Source organism: Schistocerca serialis, chromosome 1, assembly GCF_023864345.2.
Source record: "Schistocerca serialis cubense isolate TAMUIC-IGC-003099 chromosome 1, iqSchSeri2.2, whole genome shotgun sequence".
Classification (NCBI taxonomy): domain Eukaryota; kingdom Metazoa; phylum Arthropoda; class Insecta; order Orthoptera; family Acrididae; genus Schistocerca; species Schistocerca serialis.
Window position 1 is genome coordinate 795,270,045 of NC_064638.1, and position 13,905 is coordinate 795,283,949.

The 13,905-nt window shown below is 37.7% G+C and overlaps 1 protein-coding gene across 2 annotated transcripts in view; it reads left to right on the forward strand.

Annotated features, from left to right (window-relative positions):
- LOC126483753 (ER membrane protein complex subunit 1) overlaps positions 1-13,905 on the forward strand; it is a 129,244-nt gene that overhangs the window by 56,539 nt on the left and 58,800 nt on the right. For both annotated transcript variants that reach the window (XM_050106900.1, XM_050106908.1), the window contains exons 5-6: positions 3,756-4,101; positions 13,504-13,699. In XM_050106900.1, the coding sequence (XP_049962857.1) occupies positions 3,756-4,101; positions 13,504-13,699 (542 nt within the window). The remainder of the gene's footprint in view (positions 1-3,755; positions 4,102-13,503; positions 13,700-13,905) is intronic.

Genomic DNA, 13,905 nt, shown 5'->3' on the forward strand with positions numbered 1-13,905 from the left:
TCATTTGAAACACAGAAGGTGCACACTATAGCAACATTCTGTTGTTCATTAGTGCTTCATTCCAGATTTTGTAATTTATAATTCTACACTACACTACTGTCTAAAACAAAACTTGTTTTTCCCCATCCTTTCTGGATTGCTAGTCCCTCATATATTGAGGTAGAGCTCACAAGGGAACCTCCCGATCGCACCCCCCTCAGATTTATTTATAAGATGGCACAGTGGATAGGCCTTGAAAAACTGAACACAGATCAATCGAGAAAACAAGAAGAAGTTGTGTCGAGCTATGAAAAAATAAGCAAAATATACAAACTGAGTAGTCCATGCGCAAGATAAGCAACATCAAGGAGAATGTAACCTTAGGAGCGCTGTGGTCCCATGGTTAGATTGAGCACCTGCGGGACGGGGGTCCTGGGTTCAAGTCTTCCCTCCAGTGGAGAGTTTAATTTTTTATTTTCAATTTATGTGACAAACTCTTATGTTTTCATCACTTTTTTGGGAGTGATTATCACATCCACAAGAAAACCTAAATCGGGCAAGGTAGAAGAATCTTTTTACCCACTCGCCAAGTGTACAAGTTAGGTGGGTCGACAACATATTCCTGTCATGTGACGCACATGCCATCACCAGTGTCGTATAGAATATATTAGACGTGTTTTCCTTTGGAGGAATCGGTTGACATTTGACATTGCATCCAAATCTTTTCGGTTCCCAATGGAGAGGCAAGTCCTTTCGTCTACTAATCGCACGGTTTTGCGGTTCGGTTGCAAAACACAGACACTAAAGTTATTACAGTGAACAGAGATGTCAATGAACGAACGAATTGATCATAACTTTGCGAAAATAAAGAAAGTAAAATTTTCACTCGAGGAAGACTTGAACGAAGGACCTCTCGTTCCACACCTGCTCACGCAAACCACGGGACCATGGTGCTCCCGAACTCACACTGTCCTTGATGTTGCCTATCTTGCGCATGGACTACTCAGTTTGTATATTTTGCTTATTTTTTCATAGTTCCACACAACTTCTTCCTGTTTTCTCGATTGATCTGTGTTCAGTTTCTCAAGGCCTACCCACTGTGCCAACTTATAACTAAATCTGAGGGGGATGCGATGGGGAGGTTCCCTTGTCAGAATAGAGGGGCTCTGCTGCTGTGCTACCAAAGGCAAATTTTGGGAGGTGACTCTCAGTTTCTTAGAAAATCCTTCCTAGTTCTTTCATAGATTCCATCTCCTCACTGCTTCTCGGAAGACGTGGTTGTGGGCTTTGTTTTAGAGCATCTTGTTTTCTTGTGTGTCTCCTTCTAGTCTCTTACGCTGAGTTTTTAAGCTGATATTTATCCTTTATAGCCAGCATCACTTCCTGATGGGCATATGGAATCACAATCTAATTATTCACATGCTGTTGCAATTCAGAGCTAAAGTGTTTGTGGTATTTTGTCTTTCACCATTGTGTCATCTGGCAGCAAAGTGCATTGTAAGTATTGTGCTGATGTCTCCGAATCTGTAGTCATTGTGCCATCAGGTTTTTTGAAGGTATACAACACTGTGGTTGATCAAACATTGTTTGTTGGAAGTTTGTGTGGAAAACCCACATACTGGTTACCATTTGATTTTTTACAAATGTCTCCCACTTTTCTACTCTTGTTTGATGTAATAGCCCATCATATTGTTGTTCAATGAAGATTAGCCTTCTTTCTCATTCTTTTTCATATATTTGCCTTGAATTCTGTCTGAAAAAAGTTCCCAATTCACTTTACATGGATTGGACATATTCCCTAATTGTATGTTTACATGTGTCACCTTCTGCATCTGTTATTGTGAAGTGTAAAATATTATTATCATTTGTTGCAAGTCCATCACAAGTGTTTCAGTTTGCACTACAAGCCAGTTAAGAGGCCTATTCATGAAATGAACCCCGAACTCTTGTGTAGCATCCTGAAGGCACAGTCCTCTTTTGATAGTTGCTATGCTGTGTCACAATACTGACTTTGCATTAACATACAATTCATATATATGCCTGTTGTGTTGTTCTAGTATTTCTGCTATTTTTAACCTTTACATATGAGGTTGTATCTCCCGGCTGTGCTGAAAATAATGCTTGAATAACAATAATGGAAATTCCTGTATTGAGTAATACATAAAATAAGGGAAAGGCAAGCACACACCTATAACACACTGACGCGTGGAGCACAGAGACACACATAACAGGGAAAACATGCAAGTGCCATGCACATTCCCATGGCCATTTGGGTGTCTGTGTGGTAGTGAATATAATGACTGGTTATATAGAATGTTCCCATGCTATTTCGTATTTCAGTTCTTAGCAGTTATTCGTTGATTATTTGATGTTTGTTGTCATTGTTATATTTTTATCTGGCACCTCCATGGACGATGACCTGATATTGTGATCTGAGTCACTACACTGTATACACATCCATTAATGTCACATACATTCAACAGATAAATTAAAGAGTCAAGACACACAAAGTGAAGGAAGGGGATTATTTTGTGCAGAGGAAGGGGAGCTTTTCTGATATGATTTGCTAAATCTACCCATCACTCTCACCCAACTTATAATGCCATAGGACTTTATTCTTTCCTTCCAATAGGATCCTACAGTTGCTCAAACTATTGTTTGGGTTAAGGATAGCTTAAAAAAAAAAATGGGACTTGCCGATACGTATTGCGAGATAACTGATGTGCAGCCACTTTCCTAATACCGTCTCTCTCTCTCTCTCTCTCTCTCTCTCTCTCTCTCTCTCTCTCTCTCTCTCCCCCCTCTCATTTAGTGTGAACACATTCCAGACATATTGTAATGATTTGTCATTAGTAGTCCAGTCCTGTAATCTGACCACATACATATCAGCATTGTAGTCTTTGTCAATGTTGGAATGTAGGATGACAACATATCCATTGGGGTCAGACAAGTGCTCTGCAGGAGAATAATTTAATGTTTCAGGTCATTCAGACAATGCTGAACTCCTTGAATCATTCCCATACAATGTTTGTGTTTGCGTAGTGCCTTCTGAAATTTATGGTTGCTGTGCGGTCATAAAGGTAACATTATTTAGTACACTCAGTCCACAACAAAATCACAATCGTAGAAAGACTTCATTGGTCTTCTGCTCCCCAGAGATTGAAATTCTTGCATGTAAAGCTGCCTGACACTTTATGGATATTATCAATTGCATTTCTGTGTGTAAAGTTTCACATGGGCGGTGTTTAAAAACATCTAAATAGCAGATGTAATTCAGTGCTTATTGAACCTGTAGATTATTCCAGTCTTCAGTTGGGTTGTTCTCTTTTTTTTCTGTTCTCAACAGTTTATCACATTCTTAACTGCTGTTCATTTCACATATGCACTTTTGCTGTGCCAGTTTTTAAACTCTGCAGCTTTCTGCACCTTTACAACCACCCTTTATGAAAAAGTAATAAAACCTTAAGTCTCTCCCCTATGCCAAAATATTCATAACTACTGATGTACTGGTTGAATCACTATGCACTATCTTTTTCCATTATGGTTCAGTGTAATATCATTTAATCCTTGATGTAGAACTCTGACTTGTGTGTGCAAGACTCGTTTTACTAGATTGATGCATGTAGAATATGATGTTTGTCTCCATGCGAAAGGCAGATGGATAGCATGGCTACTGGTCACCCATGACAATATGGAGGAAATATTTGTCTGTTTACATGTGTGTGTCACCCTGCTAGCAAGTGATTTTGTTGTCTTAATCACTGTTTTGTCCACAGGTGTGCAGTGACTTCAACGTACCTGGCTTGTGTGGGTGCTGTTGATGGAAGAGTTTATTCATCAAATCTTATGCTGTCTGAGGCAGCTGATGAAGTTGCTGCTGGGCCTATAGCGCAAATGACGATGCTAACATCTCTTGGAGAACTAAGAGACCTGCGTGCAGTGCCTGGAGTGAGACCAATGTTGTTGGCTGTGGACAAGCTGGGTACTACTGCCGTGATTGCAGTGGGACCTAAAGGTTTATCTGTCCTTGATTACAAACTCACTCAGCCAGTAGAATTTGTTGCAACTGCTGTGGGAGATGATGGCGATGTTTTGCTGCATCTTCTTCCTCAAAGTAATGAAGTGAGTATAGGTATATTCTTGCGTCATTATGGAGACTACATCTTAAGTACTGGAAATAGTTACATCAATTTTCTTTTTTCAAATCTACCTGTGTTAAATTCTGGTGCTGCAATATCTGCTAGACATGTGGCAGTTTTCTTCTCCTTTCCTACTAACTTAGAAAGTATTCACGTCCGTGAGTTCATCAGAAACATTACTTTCCATGAAATGACATATAATGTTTCTTATCTGAGAAAAAATGTAAAAAATTTGCTCCACTTATGTCAACAAGGTTCACAGATATATTTAACAGAACTGTAATGTTGAAGTGAGATAATTTTACCAGATCTGCTGCAACAACTAAATGAAGAAAAGTCCTCGCATTGATGGACTTGTTCTGTATTGTGTCTTTGTGAATGTACATTTGCTGTCAATCTATCATAACATACAGTTCCAGAAATGAGAGAACTAAACTAAGCACAGCTTTTTTTCTAATTGTATCACTCTTATGGCACACAAAAAACACACACACACACACACACACTATTCAGCAGCCAGTTCAAGGTTTTAATTCATACCAGTTATTCAAATAATCACACTTTTATCAGTTAATAAACAATTTGTATAAACGCTAGGTGTTGTAGTTTTGAAAGCTCATTGAATGCTGTAGAGATCATCACTGGCGGACTGAAAGTTCATGGTTATGACTGTACAGAATAACATGCAGAATTTATACCCCCAGAAACAAAGTCTAAATGTCACTAAAAAAGTCCAGAATTTTTGTAGACATCATCTTCAAGTGATCAAATAACTCAGATCCTCCAAAAGACCACTATAACTCAATTTTAAAGAAAATGCCTAAAGTTCTGCACTACATGAGCTCAGATCACAAGAGCTGACCACAGAATCCCCATGACTTACATGTGTAGCTCCTCTCCCCAGTACCAAGGCATGTAAAAGATCTCTTCTTCAATTTGCTAGCTTCATATTCCCATTTACATAACCTGTTAGTCACCTTCTTTGGCCCAGTCCCCATTATTTCATTTATTTACACAAAATTACAAAATAACACACTCCCAAAAAGCAAATATAAACAAATTAACTCCATCTTTAATCATCTGAAGGACTGAAGTGTAAGTTTTACATTTCTAAAATACCGCTGCTTTTCATTTATTCCCCCCCCCCCCCCTTTCCCTTGCATGTGGCTCACATCGAGGCTGCACAATACACTTAGTTATTCACAGTTTCAATGATTCATACATCACGTAAATGCCGAATTCATTCCTTCACTCACTCAGACAAGAAAACAAATGAAAATAATATTGTTCAGTAAATAGAATAATATTGGCACTCTAACATTGAAACTGTTACAAGAAATTGTTAGTCTTTTTATCAAAATGTTGTGAACTCCATCATTAAAAAAATTGTGTATTTAGTCAACATTCTTCACTGGCTCGTACCCATATCATAGTAATGTGTCAAGAGGTTATTTCTCAAGGAAAGTCATAAATTCCATTTCTAGATCATTTTTATCATACCAAAAATTAGTTAACATAAAAAGCTGAAATTCATACTTGACTATTTACTTTACAAAAGGTTATACAAAGTTTCACAATAATTGGGTTATTAGAACTGTCTTTAACAGTTGATAACAATGTATATAGTATTTGATAGCTGTATCATGCACAAGTATGGTTTAAAGAGCCTGCTTATTCGCACAAAAATATATGTCACTCTCAGAATTAGAAAGCATTCTCTGAGGTCATGACTCACTGTATATGGCAAAAAAGCTGTCAGATTCCCTACAGGCAATGTATATTGCTACATCTCAACAAATACTGTGCCCAGTTCAGTCGAACACTATGATTTTCATTGAAGATACCATTGATTGGTTTACTTTCAGTGACTCCATCTGAACGAGCCTCGGAAGGCCCAGCAGTGCTGATCGACTGCCATGTCATCCTCGGCTAATAAGCATAATTGGATGCGAATTATAGGGACATGTGGTGAACAGATTGCTCTGCCAGCTGTTGTCAGTTTTCGTGACCGGAGCTGCTATTTCTCAGTCAGGTAGCTCCTCAGTTGGCCTCACCAGGGCTGAGTGCACCGTGCGTGCTCGGCAGATCTGGACGGTCAGCCATCCAAATGTTAGCCAAGACTGACAGCACTTATTTTGTTGATATGATGGGAACCGGTCTTACTACAGTGGCAAGGCAATTGGCTTACTTTCAGTGGTTTTTTGATTACTAAGCCAGAGTTATTATTTTATTATCTTTAAGTGCACCATCAAACATTTTCTTACGCAGTAATTTTTTGGGAGAGTGAGTTTCTGGTGACCATTGTGAAACCGCCACTGAATTGTCTGACAATACTTAGGACAAATAACCAAATAGCTTATGGAATAAAATCTTCAAAGAAACTATTGACATTAAATTTGTATGTAATTTGTTCAACAAAACTGGCTGGAATCAACTAACAAGAAGGCTTTACGGACTGCTCTGTCCTCCTTACTCTTCCTCATACTTGTAGAATTTGAAGTTTAATTTTATAAAGTAGTATGATGCACTTCTTAAAAGAAACTGAAAACATTGGCTATAAAGATTTCCAGATGCACTTAAGTATAAAAATATCTCTTAATTTATCACCAAGACAGTCTGTAGCTGTGTTGTAGTGTTCTAGACTTGTTATCGCAAGGTTACTGATTCGATTCTCCACAGAAGCAGTTTTTTTTTTTTTCATTTGTTTGTATTTATTATCAAACTGAAATGTTAATGTATTAATGAAAATAACCAATTTTTGAAAATGTAATGTAACTGGATCGATAAAAAAATCTACTCACCAAGTGGAGGCAGAAGAACACACTTAAAAAAAGTTATTACATAGGCAAGAAGCTTTCAGGGTCTGTGGCTCCATCTTCTGGCAGAAAGGTTGAAGAGGAAGGAAGAGAAGTGAAGGAAAGGGACTGGTAAGGTTTAGGAAAAGGGGTAGAGTTTGTAAAAGTCACCCAGAATCCTGAGTAAGGGGAGACTTAGCAGGTGAGATGTGAAGATCCCTCTTTCCTTCTCGTAGCAACCAGTAAGCCTCCTCTGACCCAGGGTTCTGGGTGACTTTTATGAATTCTACCCCTTTTCCTAAATCCCATCAGCTCTTTTCCTTCACCCCTCTTCCTTCTCCTTCAGCCCTTCTTCCTCTTCAGCCCTTCTCTCCAGAGGAAGAGCCGTTGACTCTGAAAGCTTGCATTTGTAATACCTTTTTTATGTGTGCTCTACTGCTGCCCCTTGGTGAGTAGATTTTTTATCTATCCAGTTACACAAAATGTTAATTTTTGATTTCAATGAAACTTTGTTGACTTGTGTGTCCTTAACCAACCCAACTTATCGAACCTGGGAAAGGACACCTACAGTTTTACATGGAATCCAAACCCTGTGTTGTTTCTGGTGACTCCTCACATCATTGAGAGATGAGGCTATGTTAAAACAAAGACTGAAAAATCCATGTTGAGATCAGGATTTGACACACGCCTCTTGTTTTCCAAGCATGTGCTTCACCAGTACACCACCAGGCCCGACGTGTGTGTAGATAGTTAATGAAAACAATCAATTATTGATAAAATTATTTAATTGGATAGATAAAAAATCTACTCACCAAGCATCAGCAGAACACACACATAAAAGACAGTTATAATTGGCAAGCTTTTGGAGCCAGGGGAAGGAAGAAGGGCGAAGGAAAAGGACTACAAGGTCTAGGGAAAGGGGTAGATTTTGGGAAAGTCACCCAGAACTGTGAGTCAGGGGAGACTTACTGTACAGGGCGAGAAGGGAAGAAGTCAGGGGAGACTTACCATACAGGATGAGAAGGGAAGAGGTAAGTCTCCCCTGACCCACGGTTCTGAGTACTTTCCCAAAACCTACCCCTTTTCCTAGACCTCTCCAGTCCTTTTCCTTCACCCTTCTTCCTTCCCCTTCAACCCTTGTGCCTGAAGGAGGACCCACTGGCTCCAAAAGCTTGCCAATCCCAGTAGTCTTTTATGTGTGTGTTCTGCTGCTGCTTGGTGAGTAGATTTCTTATCCATCCAATTAAATAATTTTAGATAGTTTATGAGGTAGTTTAGGGGTTACAGATTGGCACAACAAAATGACTGTCACAAAATGAGCTTTAAACCAACAAGGCCTTTGTCAAAAAAAAAAAAAAAAAAAAAAAAAAACCCCACACACACACACACACACACACACACACACACACACACACACACGGCCACAGTTTCTTTCAGTTTGGAGTCAGACCATTCATTCAATAATGTCATATGGAATAATGTTCTGGGGTTGTACATTTTCAAGAAAGACTTCTTTGTCAAAAATGTGCTGTGAGAATGATACAGGATGCTCACACACAATCATCTTGTAGACAAGTGTTTAAGGACTGGAGCAATTTGATTGGTGCTTCAGAGTCTGTTTATTCCTTTATAAAATCTATTGTAGATAATAAACCACAGTTCAGAAGAAACAATGATGTACACAAAAACAAGGAGAAAAAAATAATATTCATTACTCCTCATTTTTTTTGTCTTTAGCACAAAAAGGGGTGCTGCAACCAAAAAATTTTGATCCCTTACCAAATGGTATAAAATGTCTGTCAGACAGCTAAACAAGCTCAAATTATACTTGACAACTCCTCGTATTCCACATTAGAATTCGATTATTGTAGTATGTAAAAGGCGGTGGTTCAGATGTAGCCATACAGTTAATAGTGAAAATGATCCATGGAATGTAAAACTAATAACTACTTCAGTCTCAAAACATACTATTTTTTCCACACCACATTTTAGAAATAAATGTTCCACACCAATTGTATTCTAACATTCAATATATTTTCATATCCATCAAATACATGGGCAATTCATTCAAGTCTGATATGTTAATATTTGTGAAGAGAAGATCAATCTCATTCTTAACCCGTTGACTGCTTTGGGCGCTGAGGCGCCACAGCCAGCGGTGTAATCCGTCCACCTGCGCTGCGTGCCTGTTTCTCGTTTATCAAAGGCGTTTAAATCAGTTATGGAAAACATGTTTTGTACAAGTATACGGAGTGTGATCTACATTTGTACTACTGAGGATAAAAGAATATAACTGTCCATGTTATGTGTTAATAATTTTAATGTATCATATGCATTATGTATGGGCTTTGTTATACTGGCGCAATGTACTCGGCGTAATTGCATTTGCCACAGTACAGATATTGCACCATCTCAGTCACCAAGTCCGTTCATTTGCCAGTAAACTGCTACATATGAAGAAGTCAGGCTTCGTTTGAATAATTTTGCACCTGCTCTCTTGAGGCATGTCAATGTTCCTTTGGTTTCTGTAGAACATTGTCCAGTATTACATTGTGGATTCTATTAGTCACATATTTGTGAAGAAACTCTGTAACATAATATCTTTGTTGTTACCTGACTATGTCGTACATTGTTGCAATGCCTTTCATAAATGTGGGCAAATGGAAGTCATGTGTTCCCTTTAAACTAATACGTGCAAGGAGAAAATACATGAAAAAATCTGTCAGTATATCGTATGACTGGTGTTTTCTAAGCCCATGCTAGTTCTTGTAGAAATACTTCTTTACCTCCAAAATAGTGTTCAAGCATACAGTTTGCTCTAAGATCCAGCTGCAGACAGATGTCACCAGTCTTCTGACTGGATTGCTGCAGCCAAGCACAACTTCTTGTGTGACCTCTTCATTTCGCAAGGGAACAGCCCAATCTGACATATCAAAACGTGCCCTGAAAGTTTTTATACGGAAAGAATACACTGAAAGAAACATTGTGTCAGAATTTTAGCTGCTAAGACATACTGTAAGTAATTTCTTTTTTTTTAAATGTAGAAAATCGCCAAATTTGTAGCTCATCAGTCAGCTGGAGAAATGTACACCCCTACAATAGCTGTAGGAGACAGCGTACATACAGTATGAAAGATGTATAGCCTTGAGTGATGGCTTTTCTTTAAATTGATAGCATGGTACAATGTGATCATAATGTATAAAGGGAATTTCAGTTTTCGTTTATTCATTCTAATTTGCAACTCATGTAATATCCATAGGAGTTAGCAGTTGCATTTGCAATGTTGCCAGTGTTAACAGTGGAGGTAAAACAATTAATTTTCTTTGTGTTTTCGTCATATATGCTTGCTAATAGCATCTACCTGTTTAATGTCTTCGGCCTTGCAATGATGAAATATGAAGAATGCCATTAGCAGTAGAAATCACCTACTTTTCATAAAGTCCTACATTTGTGTTCATTCAAATAATGGTGAGTTTTGTTAGAAATCGTGGAAACTTTAGGAGAAACAGAAAATGACTCTTGACAATTTCATGAATTGTGGTTCGAATGATATTTGTTGTGCTAAGTCCAGAACAAAAATACAATATCTTCCTAGCCCAAAGAAAACATTGCAGTGATAGGTTTCAGTGGGGGCAAAATAAATAAAAATGCTGTAAATTTTTTGGGTTAAACAAAGGAAGGAGAAAACACTTAAAGTTAAGCAATGTGCAAAGCCAGTTTTTTTTTATGTGAGTTTTATAAATAAAAGAAAGATTTACATGAACTATGAAATATATGCCAAAATGAAACTTGCAAAAGTGTGAAAGAAAAATAATTCTAAAGATTTAGAACTGCTCCTGAGAGTCAGTGCACCGTTACCAAGGGAGATATATGAATTGCAGACGAGATGAACATTCCTGATTTCAATGCTTCTTTAACGTAGTTAAACAGGAAAAGGAAGTCACAGAATGATGAAGTGTACTCCAAGTAGATGTGTGCAGGAGATATCATTAAAAGGTAGTAATACAGAGAAATTTGTAGCTGTTTGTTATACCCTAAAATGCTGCATGTAAAACCAGTGTGTCAGATTTCATGCAAACCTCACTTTACAATTTCAAGTGAAAATGACAGAATCGCTTTGCAGTCGATGAATGCTACGAAACATTCTTGTGCAATAGTTCCATTGATAAATATTGATAGATTATTGTTTCCAGAGCTTTAGAGCTTTACTTCTCTCTAAAAGAACCTCAAGGTGAATGAGGACCAAACATTTACCAGCTGCTTAGTTGTGGAAATCTTGTAATCAACATAGCAAAATGTGGAAATAAAAGTTTCAATTTAAAGATTAAAAACAGTCTTGATCGCAACTTATTTATTTTTATTGGAGTGACAGGTATTTAAGACTCATCTTCAGACTTTGAAAAAACATATTACCAGATAGAGGGATTCATTTGGCCAGTAGCCTAAGAGACATCAAGGAGAAAGTTTGCAAAATTAAGTGAAGCTGTTTGGAAATTGTGTCAAAGCAGTTGGACAGCAGCCATAAATGACTGGCACCTAAGAGATGGGAAGCAAAGAAAAAGCTACCCAATGACATCCTATCAAATACCCTAAGGTAGGCAGTGTGGTCAGAAATGTAGAAGACAGATGATGGTAGAGAGAAATGGTGAAGGATCACAAGTTGTTGTTACTAACAGTGCAATGGTTACAAAAAGGTAAATAAACAATACTGACATCATTGCTGAACTTTTGGACAATATTCTTCTTCAAAGAGAAAAACAAAAAATAGTTCACTCTGAAGTAAAGTGTTGTCTGAAAGTCCAGCTTTGATTTTAAAACTTCTTGATGTTCCTGCTGACCCTTCAACACAGCTACACTGTAGTGGTTGCATGTGCCCCTACCATTATTTCTATTCCAACAAGGGCTTTCCAACATCATACAAATCTCGAAGAAAGCATAACAGTTAATAAAAACTAGATGTGAGTTTGCTCATTGTATCAACTTTTGCAAATATATGTCCATGAACCTTGGAAGTACCTGAAATTATTGAAGAATTGTAGTTGCATGTAATCAAGACTTCACAGCAAAATGAAGTAACTGTTGGTGATGTGATATGGCAGACAACTCTCAAAATATTTTCTTTGTGCATGCAGAAAAGTCCAAGCAAGTCGGTTGACAACTACTGAAAATACTTCCATACCATCTGTACTAAAAAAAGAAATTATACTTTTGATAGTATTCCTTTTTTATAATCAAGCATTAATAATAGTAGATCCTCTTATTTCTTGAACAATGTGTGCTCATGAATGGCTACAGAGGGCAAGAACTCCCAACTTAATATTCCACACTGGTATGGGCTGTCAGTAGATCTACAGCAATTCATTCTGGTGCAACTTATACAAATCATTGTTTCTTGATTGTTGATACAATGAGCAAACTCACATCTAGTTTTTATTAACTGTTATGCTTTCTTCGAGATTTGTATGATGTTGGAAAGCCCTTGTTGGAATAGAAATAATGGTAGGGGCACATGCAACCACTACAGTGTAGCTGTGTTGAAGGGTCAGCAGGAACATCTTCAGTCATAAAACCTTAATAAAGTTATGAGATATTCTTCATTTTTGTTGAGTGTGCATGCCCTTTACAAAAATAGATATAGTGTGGCTTCCAACAAAGTTTTATAATTATTTTGTTCATTATTGTTAGATAACTCCACAGCTGTTTTTGTAAATTATACTGTAGGAAATGCTGCAACCAGCCACAAGTTTTTTAGAAATGATGTTACTGTACTGTCGCTAGTTTTGGATCTGAGCCCATGCTTACACAGTAGTGTTGGTTTCTTGGCAAGTTCTACATTTGTGTCTTAAAATATAAGTGTTTTTTGATTACATAGCTTACAAAAGGTTTTACATTGTATATACGCTCAGTATGTTGTACTTACTTTAAGGAAAGCCCTTCTTTGCATATACAAAGAGAGAGGTTTGATTCCCTTATTATATGTAAAAGAGATATTTTCATGAAGTACTATGTATAGAGCTTACATGCAATGTAAAACCTTTTATAACTATGTAACTGACAAAACTTTGTTATAGTTTAGGACACAAATGTTCAGCTTGTCAAGAAATAAATACTACAGTCTGATAATGGGCTCAGCCTCAAAACTAGTAATGGTACAATAAAACCATTTCTAAAAAGCTTGTGGCTGGTTGCAGTAGTTCCTACAGTGTAAAGTTCTATAAAATTTATTTTGAGAGCCTTGCTTCAAATAGCTTTAAATCTCAACTTTGTTTTGAAAAATTTTGTACATATGCAAACTTGTTTGCTAGCTATGCCTTTTGAAAAGAGAAGTAGATAGTTGGCATTTACAATGATATTTAAACTCAACATGTATGCCATTGATGTTTTAGATAATTCCAGTAACAGTTCCCTCCTGTTATGTATAGTGATGAATCAGCTCATGACCATGCCTTTTTATTTTGCTTCAAATACGTGTTGTACACTGACATAGTGTGCTTTCTGCACAGCTTCATTATAATTTTGTTAGCAGTCTTGTGTTGCAGAGTCAACAGTGTTATTACCATCTTTGATATGAGGATAATGATCTGTTTCAGATTTTGGCAGTAACTGCATTGAATATTGATAATGGAAAGCAAGTGGCAGACTTAACGTCCCAGTTAAAATATCCAATTGGAGTTGGTAAACCTGCAATGGTTCAAGCTGCATGTGCTCCTCGGAGAGAGAGAGGAGTTGGATGCCGCTTTCTGATTCAGACAGAAGACAACGCAGTCATTCTTCTCCACCATCCTGGTAAATTATATATCTGTTTAATTTTAATGCCCGCATCTCGTGGTCGTGCGGTAGCGTTCTCGCTTCCCACGCCCGGGTTCCCGGGTTCGATTCCCGGCGGGGACAGGGATTTTCTCTGCCTCGTGATGGCTGGGTGTTGTGTGCTGTCCTTAGGTTAGTTAGGTTTAAGTAGTTCTAAGTTCTAGGGGACTGATGACCATAGATGT